The sequence below is a fragment of the Plectropomus leopardus genome, chromosome 15 (genome assembly GCF_026936395.1).
Source record: "Plectropomus leopardus strain MGB_pleo_1.0 chromosome 15, ASM2693639v1, whole genome shotgun sequence".
Classification (NCBI taxonomy): Eukaryota; Metazoa; Chordata; class Actinopteri; order Perciformes; family Serranidae; genus Plectropomus; species Plectropomus leopardus.
Window position 1 is genome coordinate 5,675,522 of NC_142190.1, and position 26,892 is coordinate 5,702,413.

At 41.4% G+C, this 26,892-nt stretch overlaps 1 protein-coding gene across 1 annotated transcript in view; it reads left to right on the forward strand.

Moving 5' to 3' along the window:
• cxadr (CXADR Ig-like cell adhesion molecule) overlaps positions 1-19,760 on the forward strand; it is a 58,211-nt gene extending 38,451 nt beyond the window's left edge. Inside the window, exons 3-7 of the mRNA XM_042499269.2 lie at positions 1,859-2,063; positions 9,546-9,701; positions 9,814-9,936; positions 11,777-11,915; positions 14,026-19,760. Of these exons, the coding sequence (XP_042355203.2) occupies positions 1,859-2,063; positions 9,546-9,701; positions 9,814-9,936; positions 11,777-11,915; positions 14,026-14,308 (906 nt within the window). The 3' untranslated portion in view covers positions 14,309-19,760. The remainder of the gene's footprint in view (positions 1-1,858; positions 2,064-9,545; positions 9,702-9,813; positions 9,937-11,776; positions 11,916-14,025) is intronic.
• Positions 19,761-26,892: the final 7,132 nt, after the last annotated feature.

The following is a 26,892-nucleotide window of genomic DNA, read 5'->3' on the forward strand; positions in this document are numbered from 1 at the left end:
TCCAGGGTGAAGTTAGGGGGATACGTTTCCCTCCCCGGAGAGCCAGGTGGAATTTTAACCACATTACCTGTTTACATGGCTAATATGTACAAGATGAACATGCATGCCTGCCTTGCTGCCTCAGGAACTCGCTTCCAGTTTGAAATGTAGCTGAGAGGCAACTTGCTGCACCACATCATCTCTGACTCTCTTTGTTTGGCTCCTCTCGTGCTGCCTTTAAGTGCTCTGCCTCCTCTGATGGGTTCATTATTCTTCCTCTTCTCCTGCCATGTTTAGTTTTTCCTCTCTCCTCCTCCCCACCCAGGGGTATTGCTGTGCATACGCCTGGCATTCATCGCAGCACAGAAAAGCCTGTTGATGACTGTCTCCATGGAAATGAGGAAGAATATGCCAGTGTCTATGAAAGAGAATGAGAACTCTTTTCATTGTTGTTTGCCTTTCTCTCGCCCTCCTTGTTTCTTTTTTGTTTTTCCCCTCCTCCACCACAACAGCTACTAACTACGAGGTTGCTTGTCGACTCCACCTGGCCTTTATTTCAAGGCATTTCCTCTCTGCTTTTAGCCCAGGCTGTGTGGGAAGGAGGGTTCAGACAGGAGCGGGGGCTACTGCTCTTTGTTGACACAGCAGGTGTTGATTTGGCTCCACAGTGGTCGCTTTGTTTGTTCCACCTTCATTCTTGTTAAGCTCAGAAAGGGCAGAACAGCACCGGCTGCCAGGCTGAAGGGCACTGCACAGATAAAAGAGAGGGCGCTTTCTCTCTTCCATATAATTTTGGTTGGTCCAGTGAGCAGGGCCTTAGCTTTCAGAAAGCACACAACTGTCATTTCAAGGCCTTTGTTTTGTAGAACAGCTTATTTTTAATAGTCAGATACCATTTTTTTCTTACAGAATTAGGATATATGTGTGGCTTTAGCTGGATCAGCAAGCTTTCTATTTTCTGTTTTGTGTGTGTGTGTGTGTGTGTGTGTGCGTGCGTGCGTGCGTGCGTGCGTGCGTGCGTGCGTGCGTGCGTGCGTGCGTGCGTGCGTGCGTGTCCTTTTGTGATCATCCTGAGTCTCCTCTCTGAATTCAGAAGTTCATGCGGATGTGTAAACGCAGCACAGGTGGATCTCTTCATGAGGTTTTTATGCCTCTGCAGCGGTGATAGCCATGGCCAGATAACGCACGCATTTCAAGAACGCCTTGAGGGAATTTCATCAAATTTGGCACAAACATCCCCTTGGGCTTAGCAATGAACTAATTAGATTTTGGTGGTCATAGGTCAAAAGTCAAGGTCACACTTGACCTCGACTATCTCAAAACTTTTCAACGTGATATCTCAAGAACACCTCAAGGGATTTTTTTTAAAATTTGGCACAAATGTTCAGACTCAACAAGTAACTGATTAGAATTTGACAGTAAAAGGTCAATGTCACTGTGACCTTATGTCCTTCTCAAGACTGAACTCTGTACTATAGCAAATTAATTAGAAATTCTAAGAATGATTTACATCATGGAAAAAATGTCCTACCAGCTTGGACTGGGAGAAAATGTTTTTGACAGCAAGTTGAAGAAATTGACAATCTATGACACAGTGGTAAATACTTTTGGACTTACTGATGTATAAAGTTAAAGATGCTCGATATTTGTATATACGCCCTTCTTTGAAAATGGACATCTGTAACCATGACTGTTCTGTTTTTAACTTTTTGTTTGTTTGTAGTGCTTCTTTTTTTCTATCTCTCTGATTGTGGAAAGAAAGTAATAAGTTAATATTAATTGAACTTGTGGTTGTATATACAAACTAAAACTCAATTAACATCAAAGTTTAAAAAAAAGAGATCTTAAACTTTCTTTCCTTCTCTCTCTTCTCATCCAGGTGATCATGTTCTCAGGCGACAGGCCGTATGAAGACTACTACGCCCCAATGAAGGGACGAGTCCACTTCAACTCACTAGACCCCAAGAGCGGCGACGCCTCTATCAACCTGATGGGGCTGAAGTCATCGGACTCGGGCACCTACCAGTGTAAAGTGAAGAAGGCTCCCGGTATCCGCAGCAGGAAGATGCTGCTGATTGTCATGGGTGAGTGGAACAAATCACTGAACACACTCTGGTGTTAGGCTCTTTTTTTTTCCTCACAGGGTAAATTCCCTCTCTACACAGCGGAAATGCACCAAATCACACGGCCTTTGCCCTGCTCGGCTGTTTTGATGTAATCCCTTCTAAAATCGGGTGTGTGTCCTTCCTAGAGGCTGTAGAGCATTGCGCCCTTTGTGGTACAATTCTGAATTCGCCCTAGATGCTCTGTGATTATGTCTAAAATGATAATCCTGTTTTTTTTTTGGGGGGGGGGGGTTTGCTAAATATTGCGCTCATGATTTATAATTTATATCTGTATCTACGTTTAGTTATAATCTTCATGAACAATTATTTAAACTTTTAAACCTTGAGCAGTTTGGTTTATATCTTTCAAAAATATGGGAAAAAAGGCAACAGACAACTTTGTAAGAAGTGGTCCACAAATTGCAAGAAATTGGTAGATATAGAAAATTATTTTCAGAAAGCTAGAGGGAAATGTCTTGGGAAAAAAAAGAAAAAAGTAAGGGAAAAACATATCATAATTACATATTTAAAAATATGTTACAGAATTATAATTATTTTTAAGCTCTTTTCTCGGGTCTTTTTAATATATATATTTTATTAACAATTATTTAAATTTTTTGTTAATTTTGTGGTAATTTTTGTGTACCTTTCAATAATTTCTTGCCAATTTAGGGATAATTTCTTTTTTTGGTTCTTATTGCCTTCTTCCCATGTTTTTGAATGAAATCAAGCCAATTTGCTCAGGTTTCAGTGGGTTTAACAAATAATCTGGAATATTACAAATAATTTTCAAAGTGCACAATGTAATCCTTGTCTTTTGGAAAATGTGGACAAACCTCAGAAATGGAGTCCTTGCGCTCAGCTGACTTTTTATTGCACGCGGTGAGATGGGTGACACATCAGAGTTGTGTAAGTCAGATGATTTACTCCCTAGGCAAACATACACTGACACACAGAGTGGCCTTGCTGGTCGGTCAACTGACTAAATGATGTCGAAAGTGAATCGCCTCCCGAAACCCGCCCTGGTATTTGCATATGGGAAAAACAACCCACATGCTCTGACTGCGCTAGTCTGTGTTGTGGATAAGCTGCATATTGTGCTGTTATTGCAGGCCTGTTATCACAGCAGTTTCTCCTCTCCAAAGACAGAGCAGGTTTCAGGAAATGGCTGCTGCTCTTGTTGACATGATATCATGTGTGCAGAAGTGACTGCACCGCAACAACGAGCTCAACCAGACAGACGTGAGCTATTGGAAAAACAAAACCGGTTTCTCAGTCGTTGTATTGTGACGCCACAAAGCAGTTATATAATAAAAGAGATGAATGGCCCTGGATAATCTGACCGTTAACTGTTACTGCAGCTGACACTAGAACCACTCACAGAGACCCCCAGGGAGGTCGTTTTCCATAGAAATCGATCGGATCAGAAGCAACTCGAATCACTGATGAAGTCATCGCTGAATCATACATACTGTACATTTGTACATTTTTCTGTGACGGCCTCTCCTCCCTACAACAGGTCCACATTCCTCTTTAAGTGAGGTTAGGAGGCGTGCTTGATGAATAATCAGTTGTTCTCACGTTTATTTTCAAATGTGTCCTCAAACAGCCTAGTTAACCACTCCTGTCTCAAGTAGAAACTGAAAGTATATGTTGCAACGAGGCTCAATACGGACTGCATTGTTAGTCTAGCTCAGATGCTTCTGTTGTGTCTGGTTGCAATAAAACAAAATATTTGTGGATGTAAAAAAATACCACAATGCAGAGTGCTTGCTCTGGTTGAAGTGACAGTTGAAGCATGAGGGGAGAGAAGATGGACACACGGGGATATGTGATATGTGAATTCAGTATTAATTTTTCCTCCCAACTCTTGTGCTGTCGCTCGAACTACAAGCTGTACTTCCACATTTTCATATTTCCCGCCACCACAGACACAAAGAGAGTAAGAGTGGATCAAGAGACCAAGCTGCCCCTTTCTCTCAAACTCAGACCGAAATCTGCTCAAACGGTAAAACTAGGCAGTGCTGTTTGAATATAAATCAAGATTATGTTATGCACAGACATGTTTTAACTTCCTGTTTAGCTGTACTAGTGGGAGTAGGAGTAAAACAAAGCAGCACTGATCAAATATAAACCAAGATTCTGTTACTGCGTTTTATTTTTCATCCTCGAATATTTTGAGAAACATCTTTTAGCTTACTTTTAAACTGCACTATGAGATTGTTTGTTAATAACCGGCTGTCTTTATGCTAGACAGACCAGTTTGCATTGCATCACCTATCAGCAGGTGCATGTATTGGTCTGGCATGGTGCACTGCATTCTGGTAGTTGTAGGTTTTCTACCTCTTGAGCAAATGTGAATGCCACAGTCCTATTTCTCTGTTTTCTCTGGTCATGTAGCACCAATTTCAAAAGTATTTGCATCTTTCTACTGCACAGACATCCTAGTTTGTGCAGACCCTCTTTATATTGGTGAAATACTTTAATATATTGATGTATCTTCTCTCGATGTTAGTTCTATTGGTTCTTGTGTGCCTCCTTTTGATTGTTATAATATAATTTGACTAAATTTGTTGATCATATCTTGCAGTGAATAGCAGCATCAGTTACTTGATGAAAATGCAAATTCAACTTTCAATATGGTTATAATGCAGACGTCTTTAGCTGTAGTGTGCATGTGTGTGCATTAGAGAGAGAGAGAGAGAGAGATAGCTGGAGGCTACAGAAGCTGACAGGCTGCTAGCTATTGACCCCAGGGGCAGGGGTGTTCTTAGCAAAGAAACATTGACAAGGAGAGGGGAGGACATCTTGCCTGCTCTGCATTTTACCTTCAGGTCGATCTTGTCACAAGGAGGACGGTCTTAAGAACAGGAGAGACGTGCGTGCATATGTGTGCACAAACATAAACACAATTTATACTGAGCTGCGGCACGTCACATACACGGCCGTATGCAGGTGTGCACACATGCTGAGAGTACATGGTGTACAGTAGGTAGCGTCACTTGTTGTGTATTCTCCTCTGGTCGCAGCGGGACATTGAAGTTAACAGGAGGAGAGTACCCACCTGCGGTCCGCCACTGCATGTCAACTGTTTCCAACTAGACCCCGCCTTTTCTCTCCACAGCCAATCACAGACCTGCATTCCTCATCACATTTCAGTGCAGAGCTCAACAGCCAATCTCTTTAATTCCTCCTGCCTGGCTTTAGAGCCCACAAGTCGCTTATAATTCACTTTATCATTCAACAATCACTCCTTGAAGCTGTGCGCCTCATGACTACACCACAATCTAGCAATCCCTCTTTTTTTTTTTTTAACTCGTCCTCAAGATAGCCTTTCACAGCTCATAAATCTCACTTCATCAGCTAACTTCACCTCGATGCGCTGACCTTCATTCAGCCTGTTTCACATTTAAACCTGTTGCTCTTTTGCCTGATGGTACTTTGGTGTACAGTTTGCAGTGTCCTTTACAGGTATAGAATTTGACTGTTTCTTTCAAGTCAATGTTTTTGTTACACTTATGTATCCAAGTGACCAAAATATACATACGTATTAACAATGGTATGGTTATGAGGTAATATTGAGAACACAAACTGTCTACAGCTGTGTCAGCAGCTCTGTGAAACTGCACAGCAGCACATGCTGCCCTGTAAAGCACTTTGGTCAACCTGGTTGTTTTAAACGTGCTATATAAATAAAGTTGACCTGACTTGACTTGACATGCTTGGCATGAAACATAAACATGCTTTAGCAGTTATAATGTTTACCATTTAAACTGTTGTAGTTTAATATGTTAATATTTGCAGTGCTTCTTTTATGTTGAATGTTTTGGCCTGGCAGACAGACCGGCTAACACACCTAAGCACTCATTCTAACCTTACAACCACACCAAATAAAAATTTAAATATTTAACACTTAGAGTACTTCTCCTAATATTTGTCATACTTTTTAAAATCCACATGAACCACTTTTTCACATCAACAGAAATCAGTTCTGTGCTGCATTTAAAAAGAAAACATGTCACTTTTAAAGCTAGTTCACCTGTTACTCCAGTTAATTATTTTTTCCTAAACCCTGGTGAAGAACACCAGGAACAAATGCCAGGATTTTAGTTTCATTAACAGAGAGAATTTTATTTTATTTTATTGCATTTATTTGTTGTTTCTGCTGGTTTTATATTTTAGTGTCCTGTTTTATTGTTGCTTACCGGGACCTGAGTACTTAGTTTTGTTCTCTCTCGTGAACCTCATGTTTTGGAATGACAATAAACCTTGAATCTTGAATCTTGAACAATGAACAGTGAGACTGATCTGTTTTAACCAAATATTCCCTGTTTGCAGCCAATCATGTCACTCTGCTTTCTAGGGCTGTACCCGACTCAGAATTATATCAGTCAAGTTGGATTTGGCTGTTCAATGCGGATTTTCAAAGATTTGTTTTGTTTTCCATATAAAGTTTAAATTTGAACAGACTCCGCAGGATGTTCAGTGGGACAACGGCATTCACATAATATAGTAAACAAGCTATCTGCGCTTACAACGGAGCGAAAATGTGCAAAACATTTTTTGCCAACACTGGATATCAAACCAAAGCCAGAGACTTAGCCAGAAATTCAAGACTCATAAGCAGGTCACTCCTCTTTCCTCCTCTCTGCCGCTGCCTGTGTGTCCGCAGCTCTCTGTACCAAAGAGTAGTGTGAAAGTCAAGACCACTCAATCAGCAGCAAAATGTGTAGACTAAAACATCCTCAGAAATTCACTGCACAGACAAAAACGACTGCTCGTCTTGAAGCAATCTCAGTCGACAGATGATTTGAATCCAGGACTTTCAAGGGACAGCTCTATTGCTTTCCTGATTGACCAGGCAATCCTCATCACATCTCGCTGCAGAGCTCAACAGCCAATCTCTATAATTCCTCCTGCCTGGCTTTAGAGCCCACAAGTCGCTTTTATTTCACTTTATCAGTCAACAATCAGTCGTCACTCCTTGAAGTTGTTCGCTTCCAAACTGCACCACAATCTAGCAATTCCTCTCTTCTTATCTCGTCCGCAGGATAGCCTTGTGCGGCTCATAAATCTCAATTCATTGTTTCGTTTAACAGCGCCAGGTTAGCTGTATCGCTCTGCCCTTTATCTCTCTGTGCTCCTCCAGCCTCTGTCACCTTCCTCTTTGACCTCATCTTTCAAACAAATAAATCTGCTCATCGGACAGCGGTCCTAATAAGAGGAGCCGTGTGTTACAGCCCTCAGATCTGTCGAGTTGACTTTCACCTTTAAAAGATGTATTCAAAATGTCATAGCTCTCTGACATTTACTGTGTGGATGTGTGGGTAGGTGCAGCAAAGAGCAGGCCGGTGAGTTAGGAGCTGCGCGGCCTCGGCCCCCATCACTCCACCATCTGTCCATCAGCGCTCGCTTAATTTTTGCTCTCCCCAGCTCTCTGTTTTGCCCCCTCCGTGCTGACCCCCTGTGTGTTTATTAGATTAGTAGGAGCACTCAGTACTGTCAGTCTACTGTTAATCCTCACGGTTATGCCTGCTAAGCTTCCCCCTCCCGCCTGACACCTGGTTCAGATCTGGAGAGCCCCACTGCGGGGTTTTGTTGTTACAGAACCCATTATTACCACACCGTGATGTCAGTTTTCTGTCAGCGAACACACAGCACGGACTTGGATTGTGGCCTCAGGAACATAACCTCTCTTTCTCTGTTTCCCCCCTCCCTTTTCCCCTCCTCGCCTGGCTGACTGCACGTCTGGGTTTCATTGGTCTGCTTTTAATTTGAAGCTCTGTTTGTTTTCGAATCCCCTCATCTCGTCCCCTGCCAGCAGCACTCTCCCCGACTGACCGAGGAGTGTTTGCTCGTGTTCGGCTTCATTACAGAAAGCTTTGCCTCCATCCGTAACCCTTTGAAACCAGAGCAAATTGGTTTGATTTCTTGCAAAAATATGGGAGAAGGCAATGAGCATCTTAACATGGCATGGGCCAAAAATGAGCAGGAAATTAGTTTTTTTTAATTGCAAGGAAATAACTTGAAAAAAAAAAACAAAAACATTTAAAAAAAACAAAACAACCATACACACTCACACATAAGAAAATGACCCCCAAAAAAGTGTCCTGTGGTTCACTTGGTAGAGCTGGCGCCCCATGTGCTGAGGCTGTGTCCTTGCTGCTGCAGCCGCAGGTTCAATTCCAACCTGCTGCATGTCATCCCCTCTCTCTCCCCACTTTTACACTAATGCTGTCCTATTAAATATCAACAATCTTTAAAATAATTGCTTAAAATTGAAAAAATATATATTTAGACATTTTTAATATATTCTAATATAATAGTAACAATGAATATGGTTTTCTGGACATATTTCCTAGTTTTTTTCCCCTTTTTAAATAACTACTTTTCAGGTCTTTTTTTTCTGTCACCTTTTACCAATTTCTTGCAATGTGTGAGACAAGTTGCTCACTGCCTTTCAGCCCATGTTTTAAAAGAAATCAAACCATTTTGCTCTGGTTTCCAAAGGTTAAACAGTTTGTAAAAGGCATCTGAGCACAGCACAAGAAAACTGATGTTGATCCAGGTTTGAAAGGGTTAACCCTGAATGCTACGTGTGTGTTTTTTGTGTCCAATGGCAAGCGGCTCCCCTCTTCCTTGCGATTATCCTGAGTGACAGCTCCTGTAATGACAGCAGCTGTATCAATTACTCTGATTACTGCTCTCATTAAACTGATGACTGCTGCTATGAGCAAGGGAGGAGGTGAACTTTAGGAATACACAAAACACACACACACACGGTTCCCGCGGATCCTTGAAAAGTCTTAAAAGGCATTGAGTTCATTCATCTAAAAATAAGGCCTTAATTGGTATTAAAAATTTGCTCAAGTTAGTCTTTCAAAGTCTTAAAAATGCTCAGACATGGGAAGTGAGATTTTATGAATCGTTGTTTTCTGACTTTGCATTGTAAAAAATATAAATGAATAATTGGCAACATTTTTTTTGTTACACAATTTAAAAGTCTCACAAAATAATCTCTTAATAATGGAATCTCACACGCAGATCGAGAAACACAAAATCACCCAGAAAACCTGCCAAAAATTGCAGACATTTCCCACTTTTGTTGGTAAATCAAATAGATACTTTAATGATAATATAATATAATCATTGTGTTGCAAGTGTTCCACTCTAAAATGGAGCGTTTTTTTCAACATTTGACGTAGATAACTTTTTCACTGGACAAAGAGCCATGTCACAATAAACACATGGGCAAAATTGTCCTTAAACTTAATTGTGGGTGGCATTAAAAAAGTCTTGAAAAGTCTTAAATCTATCTTGACTTAAAGTGCAGGAACATAAAACATGAAAAATACCACTTTTGTAGGCGGGATGACTGTTTTGTTTCAAGCTAATGTGGCCACCAGGTCGTGTCTGTTATTTTTCACCTCTCTCAATCACTTCCCTCTGTTCTCTCCACAGTGAAGCCGTCCAAGCCCAGGTGCTACGCCGAAGGCCCCACGCAGGAAGGCAAAGACATTGTGCTGAGGTGCAAATCTAACGAGGGCACCAACCCCCTGCAGTACAGCTGGGAGAAGACCAGCGACAACAAGCTGCTGCCCAGCAGCGCCGTGATGGGTAATGGACCCTCTCACACCCAAACAAATGCGTCTCCACGTTCCACACACAGCTTCTCTGTCTGTTTAACACTGTCATCTCTTCATTGATGTGTTCTCTGCCCTCACTGCAGATCCACTGGCAGGCACCATTAACGTGAGGAACGCATCTGCCAGCGCATCTGGCACCTACCGCTGCACCGCCACCAACCGCGTTGGCACTGAGGAATGTATACTACAGCTCAGCGTGACGCCTCGTGAGTACCCGACTAACTTCACCTTGATGCACCGACCTGCATTCAGCCTGTTTCATGTTTAAACCTGTTGCTCTGCTGGCTGATGGTCAGCTGGCTGATAAAAAAAGTCTAGTAAACCTATATTTTTGCAGTACAGTTTGAAGTACTTTATACAGGCAAGACAGCTTTATTTGTATAGCACATTTTATACAACCGGGAACTCTAAAGTTCAATTCAAAAGCAATAAAACATGAAACACAATAAAGGATACAGATTCACAATAAAATAGTAAAGCAATACGAAATAAAAGGTAAAATTAATTAACTTTTATTTATTTTAGAAAATAATAATTAAAAATAGCAAAAGTTAAGACAAGAGGTGCAAAGATAAAAGATTATTAAAAACGGTTTGAAAATCTACTCTGACTGCACTCTGTATCCTGTTTACACGCATACCCAGTGTACGAGAACGCTAATGTGATGGTTATTTTCAGGCGTGTCGATATGGATGGATGGATTATGAAACACTACTGCAATTCCTCTGTGTATGGAGATAGTTTTCACTGTAAAATGCTGTTTGAAAATGAGTAAAAGTATTGAGTTGAATTGAATATACTTTATTCCACACAGAAGAAAATAAATCAAGTACTATGCAGAAGAAGAAAAAACAATAATAGTAAACATATAAAACAAATTTTCAATAAGCAACATTGAGTTACATTTCATGTCTGAAATGGAGCAGAAGTAAACAAAATGATTATCTAATCCTACTCCTGTTCTGTTCTAATCAGTTGTTTTTATTCCTTGTTTGCGCTCGTTTTTGAGCACTGTTTATCCAGCGCAGGACCACTTTTTGTTAATGTGCTTATAAGCTACAAAATGTGCCAGAGGTGCTCATTCTTTCCCCGACACTCCTCTTTGACCCAGCGTCTGTTTCGGAATCGTCCTTCGGGGCGGATATACTCCAGAACAGACCACAGCTCTGTTTACATTAGATCTGGTCTCGGCATACACACATGCAGTCAGCAGATGATGAAATTTACATCAGACAGAAGCCTGTGGCTGTGCAGATGCTGAAAATTTAATTTGGGTTTTAGTGGTAGAAGGATCTCTCAACTGATACTAGTAATTGTACTTAAGAAATATTTAACCATTTTCAGTGTGATAAGCTGAGAAAAAGGTGCTAGATTCTAAAAGAGGAATAATTACTCACTTGTTATGAATCATGAGCACCAAAAGCTACAGTCAAAGCGCCACTTTGCCCCAGAAAATAATCCTGCACCATGTATTTACAGGGGTGGGGGAAAAATATTTTTACATGGCAATATTGTATCAATACAAGGATGCCAATTATCTTCATTTTTTAAAATTATTATATAAATTGTAAATATTACAAATTCAACTTTTGGTAGCCTACTAAAATAATAGTAAAATCAATTGCTATTTCAGTCCACTCGATACATCTTGCTATGTGTAAAAAGGATTTAAATAAATACATCATTGCACCATCCCATTTTCTATTTATTAGTTAGTATAGTATTTAGTATATTTACTTTTTTGTCTTTTTATTGTTTTATTGCTGTTTATAAGCCTTGACAGACATTGCTGCTAATTATTTGTTTTTATGGACTTCTTCATCATTTTATTGTGATTGCAATCATATAGTATACATCCTTCTAGCCCACTGAATGTGAATTCAGTACTGTTGTGAAAGACCTTTGTGCTCAGTGAGTTTTCAATGAATAAACAATGTTTTGATGATGATGATGATGATGATGATATGCAGCTGTTACTTATATTAAAATCATTGCTACCCAAATTACATTAACCAAACCAAACCACCCCCTCCTTGTGTTGTTCAGCCCCAAACACTGCAGGCATCATCGCAGGAGCCATAATCGCTGTTCTCCTGTTCCTCATCATCATCGCCATCATCCTCTTCTGCTGCTGCCGCGCCCGTCACAGGAAGAAGTACGAGAAGGAGATCTGCAACGAAATCAGGTAAAACATCAGCGGCCCTCGGCTCACAGGCCCTGTTTACACGTGATAATAACATACGTGTATACCAGGTATAAACAGAGCGGCGTCAGCACTTAGCAATTTTAGGTTCCGTTTACAAATTTAAACACTTCTGAAAACAATTTCATCAGTGAAAATAAAAGTAAGTGGTTAAAAAAGTACTTGAAAGTCCTTGTTCCTGTCTGTAGGAACCCTATCTACCTCTTAAGCAAAAGTGTCTTTTTCCTGTGTTTTCTCTGGTCATGTAGCGCCATTTCCAGTAGTATTTGTGTCTCTCTACTGCAGATTCGGCCTAGTTTTATTTGAGTACCTTCTTTATATCGGTGAAATACTTCTTTAATATCGTGGGTTAACAGGCTCAGAGATACCCGAAGCTCCCATTTGATGGCTTTTGTGACACTGTGTAGTCTTTGCCATATAATGAGAAATGTTTCTCAGGTTTTATAATGCTCGATAAAATGTAGGCGCCAAAAAATGCCACATTTTACGTGTGATTATTACTCTCAGCTCCCCATGTCGTATGACCCATGGTCATTTCAGATCCACAGGCACACACATGCGCACACACCGACACGTCTCCGACAGCCCCAACAACCATGAAAATGGTTTTTCTCCATCAGCGTTTTTCTTTTTTTACCCCTCCTCAAATAAACAGCTGTGGTAATCAGTTTGAAAGCTTTGTTTGCTCTGTGGATCCTGTGTCATGTCTGCTGCAGGCTGCCCCTCCACCCGCCCTCCACAACCTCCTACCCTAACCCCCCCCCCACCCCTCGCCATCCAACTCTCCATCCGGCCCACGGGCTCAGTACAACCCCTGGGCTTACTATCACTCTGCTGCGGACTGAATCTGTCTAAGACCACAATGTGACACTCGCGCTGTAGGACAAAGAGGATTAGACCGCTGGTCCTGTCTCGTCTACACAGACACACACATTCGCTGAAACACCACAGCATGAAGCTACGGCCCAAACAAGCTCTGGCCCCTCAGGCTCAGTTTGATTGAGCATTTAACTGGATTATTGCTGCTTATTAGTTGTTAATGTGGTGGCAGAGGGAGTAGAGGGCATCGCTGTACTTGGTTGCTCAGCTCAATCTCTACAGGCTATTACACAGTCAGCGTGGCTGAGCGGTGCAGACACTGCTCCGACCAATCAAATGGGCCGGCTCCAATTATTTGTCCCTCTTTACTGAGTCAAATCATGTTTCGCTCCTGAAATGACTCATGCAGACTCCTTAAGTATTCATTGTTTTCCTCACTGTGGGCCACAACTGCCAGACTTTTATACCTGTGTCTCATCAAGCTTCATTATGGTCTGTAGCGCCTTAGAAAATCATTTTCCATAATCAGTTTCTCTGAATTGACTCTCAGGTGAGTTAATAAAAGTGAATCTTGTAAACAGAAGCGTTCAGTTTTATGCGCCATAAATCTGGACGACACTCCCAGAAAACTGCTGCAACTCTCAAAAGGAAACTCTGGAACTCTCTTTTTTGATCACAATTTTTTAAAATTTGTCCAGTACTGAGAGAGTAGATATGACAAAATATATTGTCTGACAATAAAAAATGTCTATTGTTTCATATAATTCTATATCTTTCATTTAGTTTACATCATCTGATAACGCTTTGTGACCGTCCCCGCGGCCTAAGGGGGCGTCTACACAATGCACGGCACCGAAACAATCAAACATTATAGCAGTATTTTATTAAATTTAATTATAACAGAAGTTCATGTAACTTTTTTCATGGCAGCAGCTATTTTATTTTCAACTTAAGTGAATTTTGTATTTTAGTAGTTTACAGTAGATTAGAGGAGACTTCAGAATATCAAGATATAAATCATGTATCGCAATATAGCATGAAAATATTGTGATTATTCTAAAACCATATCACTAAATCCTACACACTGCTACTTTAATGACTTTAATGTTTTAACTCCATTTTCATGTCCCTTTATAATTTGTCTCTTTTGCACTTTGTATTGATGTGTTTGATGTTTCATGTAAAGCATTTGAATCACCCTGAGGGTGAAATGTGTTATACAAATAAACTCGCCTTAATGTCTAAACACGCTGCCGTCTCTGTTTCCTCTCAGAGAGGACGTGCCGCCTCCTAAGAGTCGCGTCTCGACGGCGCGCAGCTTCACCGTGGGCAGCCAGCGCTCGTCCCTGGGCTCCATGTCGCCCTCTAACCTGCATGAGTACGCCCTGAAGCCGCAGTACGACAAGATCCCCTCGTCAGAGGAGTACGATAGGCCTCCGAGCCACGCCCCTCTGCCCCCGCCCAACGCTCCTAGGGTGGCAGGCCCCAACATCAGCCGCATGGGGGGCGTCCCAGTCATGATCCCTGCCCAAAACAGGGACGGCTCTATCGTCTAGCCCGTCCCCTTCTGGAGAAGGGACAAGGAGGAGGAGGGAACGGAGGACACAAGCCAATGAAGGTGGAGCAAGAGCTGGGTGGTGCCGACTCGCCCGACTTTTAGCTCTTGGTTAAGTACAAACGGGATTTTTGTCCTCTGATGAAGACCTGGCTCTGCTGTGGTGCTGAGAAGAGATATTGTACTGGAATCACAACAGAGCACATTGACTTTTTATCAAATACGAAAAAACAAAAAAAAAAAAAAATTTTACTTCCTGGACTTTCTCACTGAAAATTGGTGTGGATATAACGTGGAATGGTCAATATACAAATTATATTGTACATAAGTGAATGCATGTTTTTTAAACATAGATGGCCCTCGCTGTAGAGATACAAAACAAGTCCAGGCCAGTACACTGTAAAATGTGAAGTTGATCTTAGTTTTTTTTTTTAAATGTAGGGAACTAATTACCTTAAGTTGTTTTTTTATTTGTGCTGCCCCTTTAAAGTTGGAGATCAAATTATCAGTCGGACCCCCTTAGTCGACTGAGATCACTCCAAGTCAAGCAGTCGTAAGTAGGGACATTTTTGCTGCAGAGTGACAAGACAAGCCGGTGTTTGTGGAAAAAAATGAAATAATCATACCAACAACAATCATAACAAATCCACTTATGAAATAATCATTCAAAAGAAAAATAAATATTTCGACTAAATCTTTCTCTTACTTTACTTAAGACATATTTACTTTTTTAAAAAAATGTTTTGAAGAAAATCCGGTTTCTAGATTTTTTTAAAGTAAGATCAACGTGTCAGGTTTGACAGTGTAGTTGGCCCGCTGTACAGCTGTATGCATGCATGTATGTACAAAACTGCAGCTGTATGTGTGTGTGTGAATATAAGTGTGTGTTTGTGAACGGGAGTTTGGGAAATGTATAGTTCATTTATGGTCTTTGGATGCCTACATAACAGTATCATCTTTTGTCAGGCACATTTTTAATCCCATAAATTTATCGTTAAATGAGATTTTTTTGGGGGGGGGGGGGTGAAAGGCAGATTTTTTAGAAGAAACAGACTTTAATTCATCCTTCAACCAGGCTGAAAAATGTCTATTTAGGTCAACCGTTTGCCGTTGAAGCTCTCTTTGAGTTGTCCAGTCTGGGTTTGGGCGCGGGGGGGTTAAATTGGACACGATTGGCTGGTGGTGAGGGGGAGGTTCAGACCAAAACATCTCATGATTGGGTGGATTATTGCTTTTTGACCGAGCTCAAAAAAAAAACAATAAAAAAAGGAGTTATTGGGGAAATAAAGGGGGCAGCTGGACATCAGGGTTCACCGAGCAATCAGCTTTGATTGTGTTTGACTGTCCGCAGGCCCCTCACCCCGTGACCACCAGAACGCTCCCCAAACACACACACAGTCTTAACTCATCATCTGTTGTGTCCCCCGCTCCCGCTCAGATGTCCAGCATACGTAATCCTCCTTATTTGCAGTCGCATTACGAGGAGCCAATATCTTGATTAACCTTCTCTCTGTGGTCAATATGAAACCCTCTGTGGCGTTAATTGGACTTTTTAATGAAGAATGTGAAGTCTGGCACACAAAGAGGAAGAAATGAGAAAAGCCTTAGAAAGCTGTATTATACTTCTCTCTTCACTTTACAACCACCTTTAGTTTAAGTTCACTGCCGTCTCTCAGTGCTGGATATTATAAATGTTCTTTCAGTCAGTCTTAAGCCTAATTTATGCTCGTGCACTCAACACTGGATGAGTCTCACTCGACAGAAATGATGTACTTTTGATAGAAAAAAGTTTTGCTCGACACTTTTCTTTTTATGTCCCACAGCGGGAGAGTTTTGTCATGTCGTGGGCGTCATGTTTTGTGGTGCAGTGCGATTGACAGCTCCAGACCGTTGATGTGGAGATAGGAGTTTTCAATCCAGATTGATGTCGACCTGCATTCAAAGTCAGAAGCAGCAGGACAGTGGCTGAAGAAATTAGTAAAGATTTACAAGAAAATTACCCAAAAATAAGCAAACAAACAAGGAAATAACCTGAAAAAGTACTAAAAATAGAAAAAATATTATATATTCTGTAACATGTTTTGAATGTATAATTCTAACAATCATATTTATAGTTTCTGGACATTTTTCCACACACAAAAAATCTGTATTTCTCTCCTTTTTTTAACATTAATTTTCAAGTCCTTGCCACCTTTTACAAATTTCTTTAAATTTGCTCATTGCATTTTCCCATGTTTTTGAAGAGAATTACCTTTTTGCTCAGGATTCAAAGGTTTAAAGACCTGTAAAAGGCAGTTTTTAATGAAGCACAAGGAAAACTTACACTGCTTTAAATGCTTCACAAAAACATCGTGCTGCTCTTTAATTTCTGTCGGGTGAGACTTCTCAAAAATGTCGAGCGACCATCAACAAATTTACTCTTAAGACCTCACAGGTTGTGGGTTATTCTGCTCTTAAAATACGCCGTTCTTCCAACATTGAGAAACCCAACGTCTCATTGTGTCTGCTAAAACAGTACGAATACTTGGAGTGTTTTTTGTTTTGTTTTGTTTTTCTCCGACGCCTTATTCTCTTCCTTATTGCAGCCTTACACACCTCTCCTCAGTGCACCTCTGCTCAGCCCTCACAGCTGGATTCTGATAACTTCTATTGTGCCTTGTTTCCCCGGTTGAGGTTTGTCGTAGCACGTCCGCCAGTGTGTGCTGTGACATCATCCCGAATCATAGCCCACAGCCGCCAGATCAAAATCATAATCAGTGAATATTGATTGTTTTCTGTTGCCTCGATCAGGTCAAGTCGAGGATTTCCCACACCCACTCAACTCATGCTAATCTCCCCACAGCTTAAAGGGACAGTTCATGCAGAAAACCAAAAATACATATTTTTTCTCTCGCCTGTAGTGCTGTTTATAACATTTGGTTGTGAGTTATCGGCCGCAGAGATGTCTGCCTTCTCTCCAACATAAAGAAACTCAGAGCAGAAAAAAAACACATTTGAAAAACTCAAACGATGTCAGTTTCATGAAATCATGACCTGCTTACTCAAAATGATCCACAGACCTGGTTGTGAGCAGTTTCATGTAGGAACCAGAGTTGCCACGGTCATGGAAAACCTTGAAAAGTCATCGAATTTAACAGTCACATTTACCAGACCTGGAAAAGTTATGGAATATCCTTGAAAGTGTTGGAAAAGTTAGTCAGTGTTTCAGTAATCCTCTATAACTGCAAAATTATTTTCTGAAGCCGTCGATGTAACGTAGCTCTAATATGCGTTGATGCGTGTGACACTTTGGTTTTTCATTTCATACGCTTCTGTTTTCTCCTCGTGTTCCACGTCTGTCTTCATGTTTACCAGTAATAACCTGCAGTTATGTTTATGTATTTTAAGAGGAAAACTACTTTTAAATTGTACTGCTTTTTTTAAGGTGGAGCAATGTTTGTGTGATTGATCCATGATGATTTTTAAATTTTTCCAAAAGAATTTTTTTTCTAGTTTTTTTTTATTTTTTTCCCCTATATTTATTATTTGATTTCTTTTTTTCTTTTTTTTTTTTGAATTCCCTATATTTATATATATTTTTTGTTTGTTTTGTTTTCTGGGGGATTGTCACTTTAAGCACCACAAGCTACGTGGCATCTAGCGCTATCATTTTGGACATCTGTACAGCCGATATCTCAACATCTGGCAACTCACACCATAAAATCTAGATTGATAATTAGCACTACAGGTAAAAAAAACAAAAAAAAAACCATATTTTTGTGTGAACTGTCCCTTTAACAAAATTTTTCATCATTGACTTAAAGCTTTGATTTTGTATTCCAAAACTTTTTTTATTTTATTTAAGATGACGTAAATTGATGTGCTTTTTTTTTTTTTTTTTTTTAAAGAAATAACACTAATGATTCTGGCTGTTTGTATAAATATCCTGTCGAAGTATCTAATCACAACACAGTTGAATGATTTAAAGATGATGTTTGTATGTATATGTGATGCTCTGCCGTGCTGTCAAAACAGAAGAGGAGGGGCGCTGCAGGTCGTGTCAGTACAGTGTAAATGCTCCCTGGTATGATTGGAAATTTCCAGCATAGAGTGTCCCAGATGACATTTTTCTGTATGCCAAATGGAAGTTAGCGTCGCCCTGGTGCCCTCGTCTAAAAGCATATGGGATTTTTTCATGGTATTTTGGATTACTGTAGATAAAAAAAGCTCCGTAGACAAATATTTGATACCTACATGTTTTGGGTGCGTTCAGAAACACTCATTTTGAGTGCCGGAGCGCAAACTGGACCATTAAATTGGGGGCGCTGTTGAAATGTACCGTTTGGTTATCCATTTTCTGTCATCCATCTTCACTTTGACTGTTCGTTAATTCATGTAGAAATAGACAGGGTTCATGGAATTTCACTGTCACATTTTTCCATGCCTGGAAAAGTCATGTTATTGGTAAAAATCACTGAGAGTTTTGGAAAAGTCATGGAATTCTGTTGTATGAGAAGAAATTGTGACCGTAATCTTCCAAAGGTACCTAAAATAACGACGGCAAATTTATTTTCTGTAGCTGTCAATGTAACGCATCTCTAACGTGTCGATGTGAGATGTTTTGTTTACGATCACGTACACGAAATTTTTAGCATAAGTCCTTAAAAAATAATGGAAATGTATTGAAATTTTCTGTGAAAATGTGAGGGAGCCCTGATTAGAACGCTGTTTCCTCAAACGATAAACGATAAAAAGCGTCAGATTGGATTTCTCAACAAACAAAAGCTTCCTAGTTCATCAGTGGGGTATTAATCAAACTGTTTTTGTTGTAGAACAAAAGCTAAAGTCTCTTTAGCTTGCGTGACCTTATTTTAGGGCATCTTACCCAAAAAAAAAAAATTCATTGACTTTGAGATGAGGACACCGGAGATGCTGAAATACGAAGTCATTTCCACATTTTCGGACTCATTCCTGGGGCGCTCTGTTGTTTGTGTTTGTGTGAGATCTGATCGGAGGTCGTAGCAACACCTCGGCCTCCTGGTAGATTTGATGTCGCACCTATTTTCTAACATCTAGGAAAGTGAGACCGAGCCGGGGCTGCCCGGACAAAGAAATCACATCTGTCACTTCCTGTTAAACACCAGTGCGCGTGTGTGTGTGTGTGTGTGTGTGCGTGTGTGTGTGTGTGGGAGCTTGTGTATTGTACATGAAGGAGTTTGCTGTCATGACGGGCCCCTGTAGAATTTCACCTGCTGACAAACTGTAGAGCTCAGAGGGAGCCGCTCCTGTCTCTCTCCGTGCTCATTAATTACTAACAATATTAACTGTAGCTATGAAATCAGCGTACTAATATTGTATGGAGATCTCCTTTGAGGTTTGCACACTGTGTGAAAACCTTTTTTTTTTTCTTTTTTTTTGTGTGTACTTTTTGTGCTGTATTTTTGAATAATAAAAGTCCATGAAATTAAGAAAAAGGGATTGTTTATTTGTTTACAGAAGCAGCAGCTTGACTAAAAACTCAATTTGTCTCGTCTCCAGTGGCGCGTGTTCCCGGGGGACTCGGCTTCCTGCTGCTCTCTGACTGTGATTAATTTTAATCAGCCGCTGAATTCCTCCCCCTTTACACCAGGTGAGGTGACTTTCTAACCACTTAATGACTGTAATTAATCAATTAAACAGACAGGCACAATCGCCGCCTGCCGTCTCTCCACCATTCAGCGTCAGCATGCAGAGGTTTGTGACCCGACCGGCGACCTGTAGGCTTCTTATTGACTCATCCTGATCCCCGCGCTGCACTGTATTGTCCGCAGCATTTGTGTCAACAACATCTTTTTTCAATTATAGCCAATTTCCCCCTTCAGTTAATGTGGTGGGTAATTAGTTTCATTGCGAGCCAGCGCTAATCAAAGTTGTACAAAATTAGCTTTCTAATTAAGTATGCTGAATGGTGTGAAAGTTAATGACTGAAGGACGCACATGTTGCTGTTACATCTTTCAATGTTAACCACTGTCGCCCACCTCACACTTCCGGCGATATGTCCGTAAAATAACATCGCAATGTTTCAGGATGTTTAACGATATTCTTGACAATATGACAAAAATCCTGAGAATATCTTATTTTTTGTTTTTTATTATTTTAGCTCCTGGTTTGTTGTGATTATATTTTTTCTTTATGTTTTTAATTACTAATGTATATTTGATTTATCTTGTATGTCTTGTCTTGTTTGTGTGGACCCCAGGAAGAATAGTTGTTGCTATGGTAACAACTAATGGGGATCCAATGTAAATAAATAAATAAAAAAGCAAGCGTGCAAAAGGTAAACTACGTACACCTTAAATACTAAGCCTAAATATATAAAAAACAAACAGGTATTTTTCCCAACTTAAAGAAATTAAAGTCTTTCTTTTCTCCCGTCCCTTCATTTGTCTCAAGTAAAGTACAGATACACTCATTAAAAAAACTGTACTGAAGTATTACTCATTCATTACAGCTCTTGTCAAAAGTCGTCAAATTTGTGACTTGAGTCTAAATCTCGGTTTTATACACTCAACAACATGCTGGTGACATGCGGACCGATCGATAGCTGATTATTAGCCAATAGCTCCGCTGTGTGCAGGCTGCTGACAGGTAGTCAATAAAAGGACTAAAGCACTTAGTAGCAGCGCTAAGAGGACGTCCATTGCTGTAATTGGATGTCAGTAATAAATAGGGGCCCCAGAGCACTGATCTATAGCTCGTCCAAGTCCCTCGCGGGTCCTAATGGCTCTCCTGCAGCTCTACACATCAGGGCTCCCTAATGTCCAGATGCAGTGATACCTGCACCATCACAGATGTCCTACAAATGGACGTGTCGAGACATAATGGCATTTTATGGCCATGCATTCAAAACATTCATTAAAAGGACATTAGAGATGTGAGACGCTGAACACGTGCAGATCAGATTTATGGACCAAAGCTGAAATACTCAGCTTGCTCGGGGCCAAAATAAAAGCAGGCCAGGGGCCAATAGCGGCATCTCCATACATGTTTCCAAGATTTTAGGACATTTCTACCACTTAAAGATATTTCTAAGATTTCAGGACATTTCCAGGATTTTAGGAAATTTCTAGGGTTTTAGCTAATTTCTCAGATTTTAGGACATTTCTAGGATTTTAGGACATTTCTTGGAATTTAGGACATTTCTCAGATTTTAGGACATTTTCAAGGAGATTAGGACATTTCTGGTATTTTAGCAGGTTTCTAAGATTTCAGGACATTTTGAAGATTTAGGACATTTGTTGGACTTTAGGTCATTTCTCAGATTTTGGGACATTTCTTGGATTTTAGGACATTAGGGGCTTATGTAAGACCTCTGTTTGGGGGTGTGGGGGATCCTCCACTGTCACTTTTTTTTATAAACAAGCTCTATTTTGATGCTGTGTTATACACTCTGCCACTTAATGTATTGTAAAAGTACAAAAACAATTCCCAGTGTGGATCACTTTATTTTTATGGTGCATTACAAAATGGTTGGTGGCCACCTGGCACACTATCGAGGGCCAGATTTCGCCCACAGGCCATAAGTTAAGTTTAACTGGACTAAAGGCTGTTCTCATTGAATTAATGCACAATGAGTCATACATCATCCCTCAGTGTCTTCCAGCCAAATATCCATTTGTGACATTATTTTTTCACATGTCCTCATTCACAGAGCTGAGGAGAGCGAGTGTTGTTGTGCTAAGCACCTGGGGATTTGTGCCTGCCTCCCACTTCCCCGGCCCCCTCCCTGCTGCCTGGGTAAGGTATTAATTGTTTGCGCAGATCAAGGAGGTTGGTATGGCAAAAAAAGCTCATTGGTTCTCCAGGAGGGTTTCCTTGGCAACCTTATCTGGTTGTACACAGTCTAAGCCGGCTGCTAGCGGGATGATTTATCTTGTAAAGCGTGATTCGCTCCTCGCTAACAAAAGAGGCCTCCAAAAGCACGGGTCTCATCAAAGTCGCTCTCCTCCGGCGTGACGTCTGCTGTCACAGACGTTAAGCTTCCTGCCGTTTTTAGAAACCTCAGTCAGGTTGTGGAGAGGGTTGCAGGGGGAATTCTGGGTAGGAAAGAGGGAGTATGCATATGCATGAAGAGCGAGCTCCATCAGCACAGCAGTACATTAACATTTTGGCTCGACGCTCTGAGCTCTCTGGATGTAAAATGACACAGATTATGATGTGAATGTGAGCTTTTACAGCTACGTCGGATAATTGACTGAGGAGCAGCCATTTTTGGACCTGGTCCCTCTTGTTTTAGTCGCTGTAGTATTTAGACGGATGCAGATTATGTTCAAGTGTACAGTCGAGTCGAGTGTAGAGTAACCTTAAAAAACTCTGAAGTTCTGCATTTGGGTTTTGAATTCAGCATGCTGTAAAGGGTAACTTTGGTGTTTTTAAACCTAGACTATTTTCTTATGTTTTTGTGTCTAGGTGACTAATGGGAACAACATTTTTTAAATTGGTTCAATTTTTAGCAAGAAAGCTGCAGTGAAACAGGTAACAATGTAACCTCTCAGGACAATTATGCATTTTCACACCCGACTCAGATCGTTAATATAAGTGTCTGACAACATTATGGAAGAATCCCAACAGATGTCGACCCTTTAAGAGATCCAAGTTGTTTAATCCTTTGTAACCTGAGCAAATTGGCTTAATTTTAAATCAAAAACATGACAGACAATGAACAATTTCACAAAAAATACCCCAAGTAAGAGGGGATTTACTACAACGAAGTCACAAAAAAATTGCACACAAACGCATTTATCGCAAAAAGGTTTTTACGCTCTCCTGAGGTGATATTTCAGGTGAAAAAGTCACATTTTGCAAAACTGCTATGGAAACTTTTTTTTATTATATAAGTCACATGATGCTATGGCTGTGTGCTTGTCGATAGGAGCTGGCTCCCTCATGATGCAGCAGGCGCTACAAGAGCTGTTACTGCAGCATGTAACTCTTCAAAAGTTGAGCGGATCATCCAAAAGTTTTGAATCCACAATTCTTCTGTGAAATCGTGGACTATTACCTCCCAGAAACCTTCATACATGGCTCGCCTTTCCATTATCGCTCCCATAACACGCCTACGTGGCCTTGGATTGTAAATAATGACAGCTAGTTTGGTTGCTGCAATAGAAATAAACCTGCTAATGTTTTAAACATCCATCACCGTGCTTCTTGTAATGTTATCACGAGAAGAAGTCACATAACATCACTCAGCGGAAACGCAGTCATCTCACAATTGTGTTTTCTCGACATTTTTGAAAATATCACTTAAGTTTTACTCAAATCTGTAATGGAAACCCACCTAGTGGCAAAAACAAACACTTTCAGGGACTTAAATTGCGTGTGGTTGCATTACTGCAGCCCTTTCACTCAGAACTGGACCAGTTTAATAAATTGTTCCTCTTATTAGTCACTGAGACATAAAACATGGAAACATTTGAAGTGAAGTCGCCCTTTAATGTTCATGATATTAATATCACCCATGTGGGAGGGGAAGTCAGTAAATAAATGATGTGCTTTATTTGAGCAACGCGACCAGCCTGTCTGAGACGACTGTTAAATTAAAGCTGACAGTCTGAACTTTAAATGCACAGTCATTGTGCCATGTGGAATGAAAAGGAATCGGAGGAAGAGGCACAACATCAATGTGTCACCATGCAGACACTCACGGCACTCAACCGTATGTCGCCTTGAACAACCTGCGCGTCGCGGCTGGGGACGGCGGCGGAGAGAGGGAGCCCAAACCTGAGCCAATCATCCCCCTCCGTCTGCTCCGCCTGCAGAGTCCTCGGGAGGCTTACCCAGCTGCTTTGCACTCATTTGTCAGTCTTCCTCGTCTCCCAGTCTGGGAGGAGGAGAGCATCCGACAGTCCTCCCCACCTCCTTCTCTTTGGTCGATACAGAGTCATCTATTAAGGTCTGACCTCTACGCCGACTGCATCCCAGCATCCTTTTGGGTCACCATGCCGACCCCACGCTCACATTTCTATGACTAATCTCTGACTTTTGATGGATGACCTTCCCCTCCGTGCCCCAGGGAGGAGTGAGGAGCAGCATGCTGAGATTATACTCAGTCTGAGAACATCATGTTAGATCGAGATCCCGCTCTCTCTGGTGGCACTGAGCCTCGTGGCTCGGTGAGGTGACGCTCGTCAGCGGATGTGACATTTTATTCACTGGTGGAAACGTTGCGTGTAGCGCAAGCGAGAAGGAGAGAGCAGCACTTAGCTCCGTACCACAGGAGACACCCCGCGTGTGGGGGAAATTAACGTCACCAGAGTTGCTCCTCGACTTGTTTCATTATGTCGCTGGAGGAGAGAGGCGAGAAAACATGGAGGTTTAGGCGTGTAGCTCCAAATTCTGGGCCCCCCGCCATTTTCCTCTTGAATCTTTCAAACGCGTTCTCATCCCGACTCGTCACATGTTGCTGCTTTGCAGTGGACTTCCACATATATTTAATATGTTTTAGATATCCGTCTGCATCTGCTGCTGACGTTTTGAGATGGTGCTACCAAATGCACATGGTGGGCTGACGCTGCACGTGTTCATGTTCAGACAACAAAAGCACACGGCAACCAACACCGGGACGTCAACAGACACACATGCTGGCACATATGTTTAGGATTAGGCAAAACAGGCACAGGGAAAGGTGGTGGAAAAAAAAAACATTCGGAAGAGAGGCAAACACTGGATACGAGGTTTTTTGGTCCCGCCCACCTTTTAGGCGCCCTAATTCTCCTTATATTACATCATAACCGGCAGCTTTCAGCCTGACGCCGTCCTACCGAGACTGGACCTCTCGGTGTTCTCATACAACGCCGTACAGTGGTGTTTCATGTGAGTGCAAAAGATGGCTTTTGGCGTCGCAGACTTACGCCGAAACCACTGTCAAAGCAGCGTTATTTTCAAAACGAGAACGGGTTCAGTTTGCTTCCTTTCTATCCTTTTCCTTTTTGAAACCCTGTTTTCTCGTACATGGGGAAAGAAATGACAGAGCTGCGTAAGGAGGAGCCTTCGAATCGTGACCAAATGGGACAGCGTTTGCACAGCGCTGTGACGTAATCGGCCTTCGAATGCAGCCTCCGAAGGATGCAGACTCTGAATTGAGACACAGCTACTGCGTCTACTGTTTACATTCCAAGATGGCGCTAACAACGCCGTGATGCTGTGATGTTATACAGAATTCAGTGTTTAAACTGATTTTATGAGACAGTTTTAATTTAGTTTTATCCAAATAACTAATGTAAAAAAATTGCAAACAAACTTTTGACGCCAGGCTTTCTGAGGGCCCTCTGGGTAATCAGTCACACTTTTCCCCCGACTGCGCCCCCCCCGAGGAGGTTCAGAGGCAGGACACCTGGTTTAATTTCCTCTCTCCGTGGCGTGCTGTAGCTCCACACACTTCCTCTGATCCTTCGTCCCGTCATTGTGCTCTGTTATCTTCCTCGAGTCGAGATGAGAGATTGAAACCGGGGGAGCACAAGCCCCCGCAGAGCGAGATGGAGGTGACACAGTGCAGCTCGGCTCAGTCGTTTACAATGTGATTTGTACTTTTAATCTGCACCTCGGCCGGACTCTATTATCGGCGATCATCCTCCAATGCCGTGTCATCAGGAGGGCACAATGGAGGCCGGCAATAAAATGTAGCCTTGGCAAAAGGAACGGGGCTCAGTTTCCCTTTTTCCTCCCTCTGGTGATTGGGGTCATCTCTGTTATTACCAGTGATGTCAGTGATATGTGCGTCTTTCCGCCATGTGTGTGCTCATACGTGTGTGCAGGAGCGTCACCCTGAGTGGCCACACCGAGGGCAAAGGTCAGGGTGGTGATTTAACAGGATGGGGCAATCCCGTTCTCCTTCTGCACGAGCAGAGCGACCCCCACCCCCCATTCCAGGCTATTTCCAGCTCGGCAATTAGACAATGTCTCTTCTTCATGCCGGACACGTTCGTCAGGCCACCTTCACAGACTGAGACCTCCCCTCCGCGCAGCACTCCAGCTGTCACAGGTGTTAAATGAGACCGAGGCTCCGGATGGAGTTTGGATGGAGCAGAAACGCTTGGCAACAGCATCTATGTACTCCGTTTCTACGTTTAACACCGTTTTATAGGACATCATTGAAAGTACTTGTGGCGTTTTATTAATCCACAGATCGATATTTGTTGCTATAATTGCCAACAGAAACGCTTCTCATGCACTCAAAGGACCAGATCTGTGATACTCAACTTGCTTTGCTCGGGGGCCACTTTTAATTATACTAATTTGACATTTCTAAGATGTTAGAACGTTTCTACGCTTTCACAACATTTGTAGGATTTTAGGACATTTCTAGAAGTTTCGGACATTTCTAGGATTTTAAGAATTTTATAGGATTTCAAAACATTTTTAGCATTTTAGGACATTGCTGGGATATTAGGACATTTCTAGGATTTTGGATTATTTCTAGGTTTTTACAATGTTTGTAGAACTTTACGACATTAGGGGTTTAGCTGGAATCTCTGTTTTGGGGTGTGGCACCAACATTTTTTAACAAGGTCTATATGATGCTATTTATGCATTCTGGCAATTCCTAGTGTGAAATCCTTTATTTT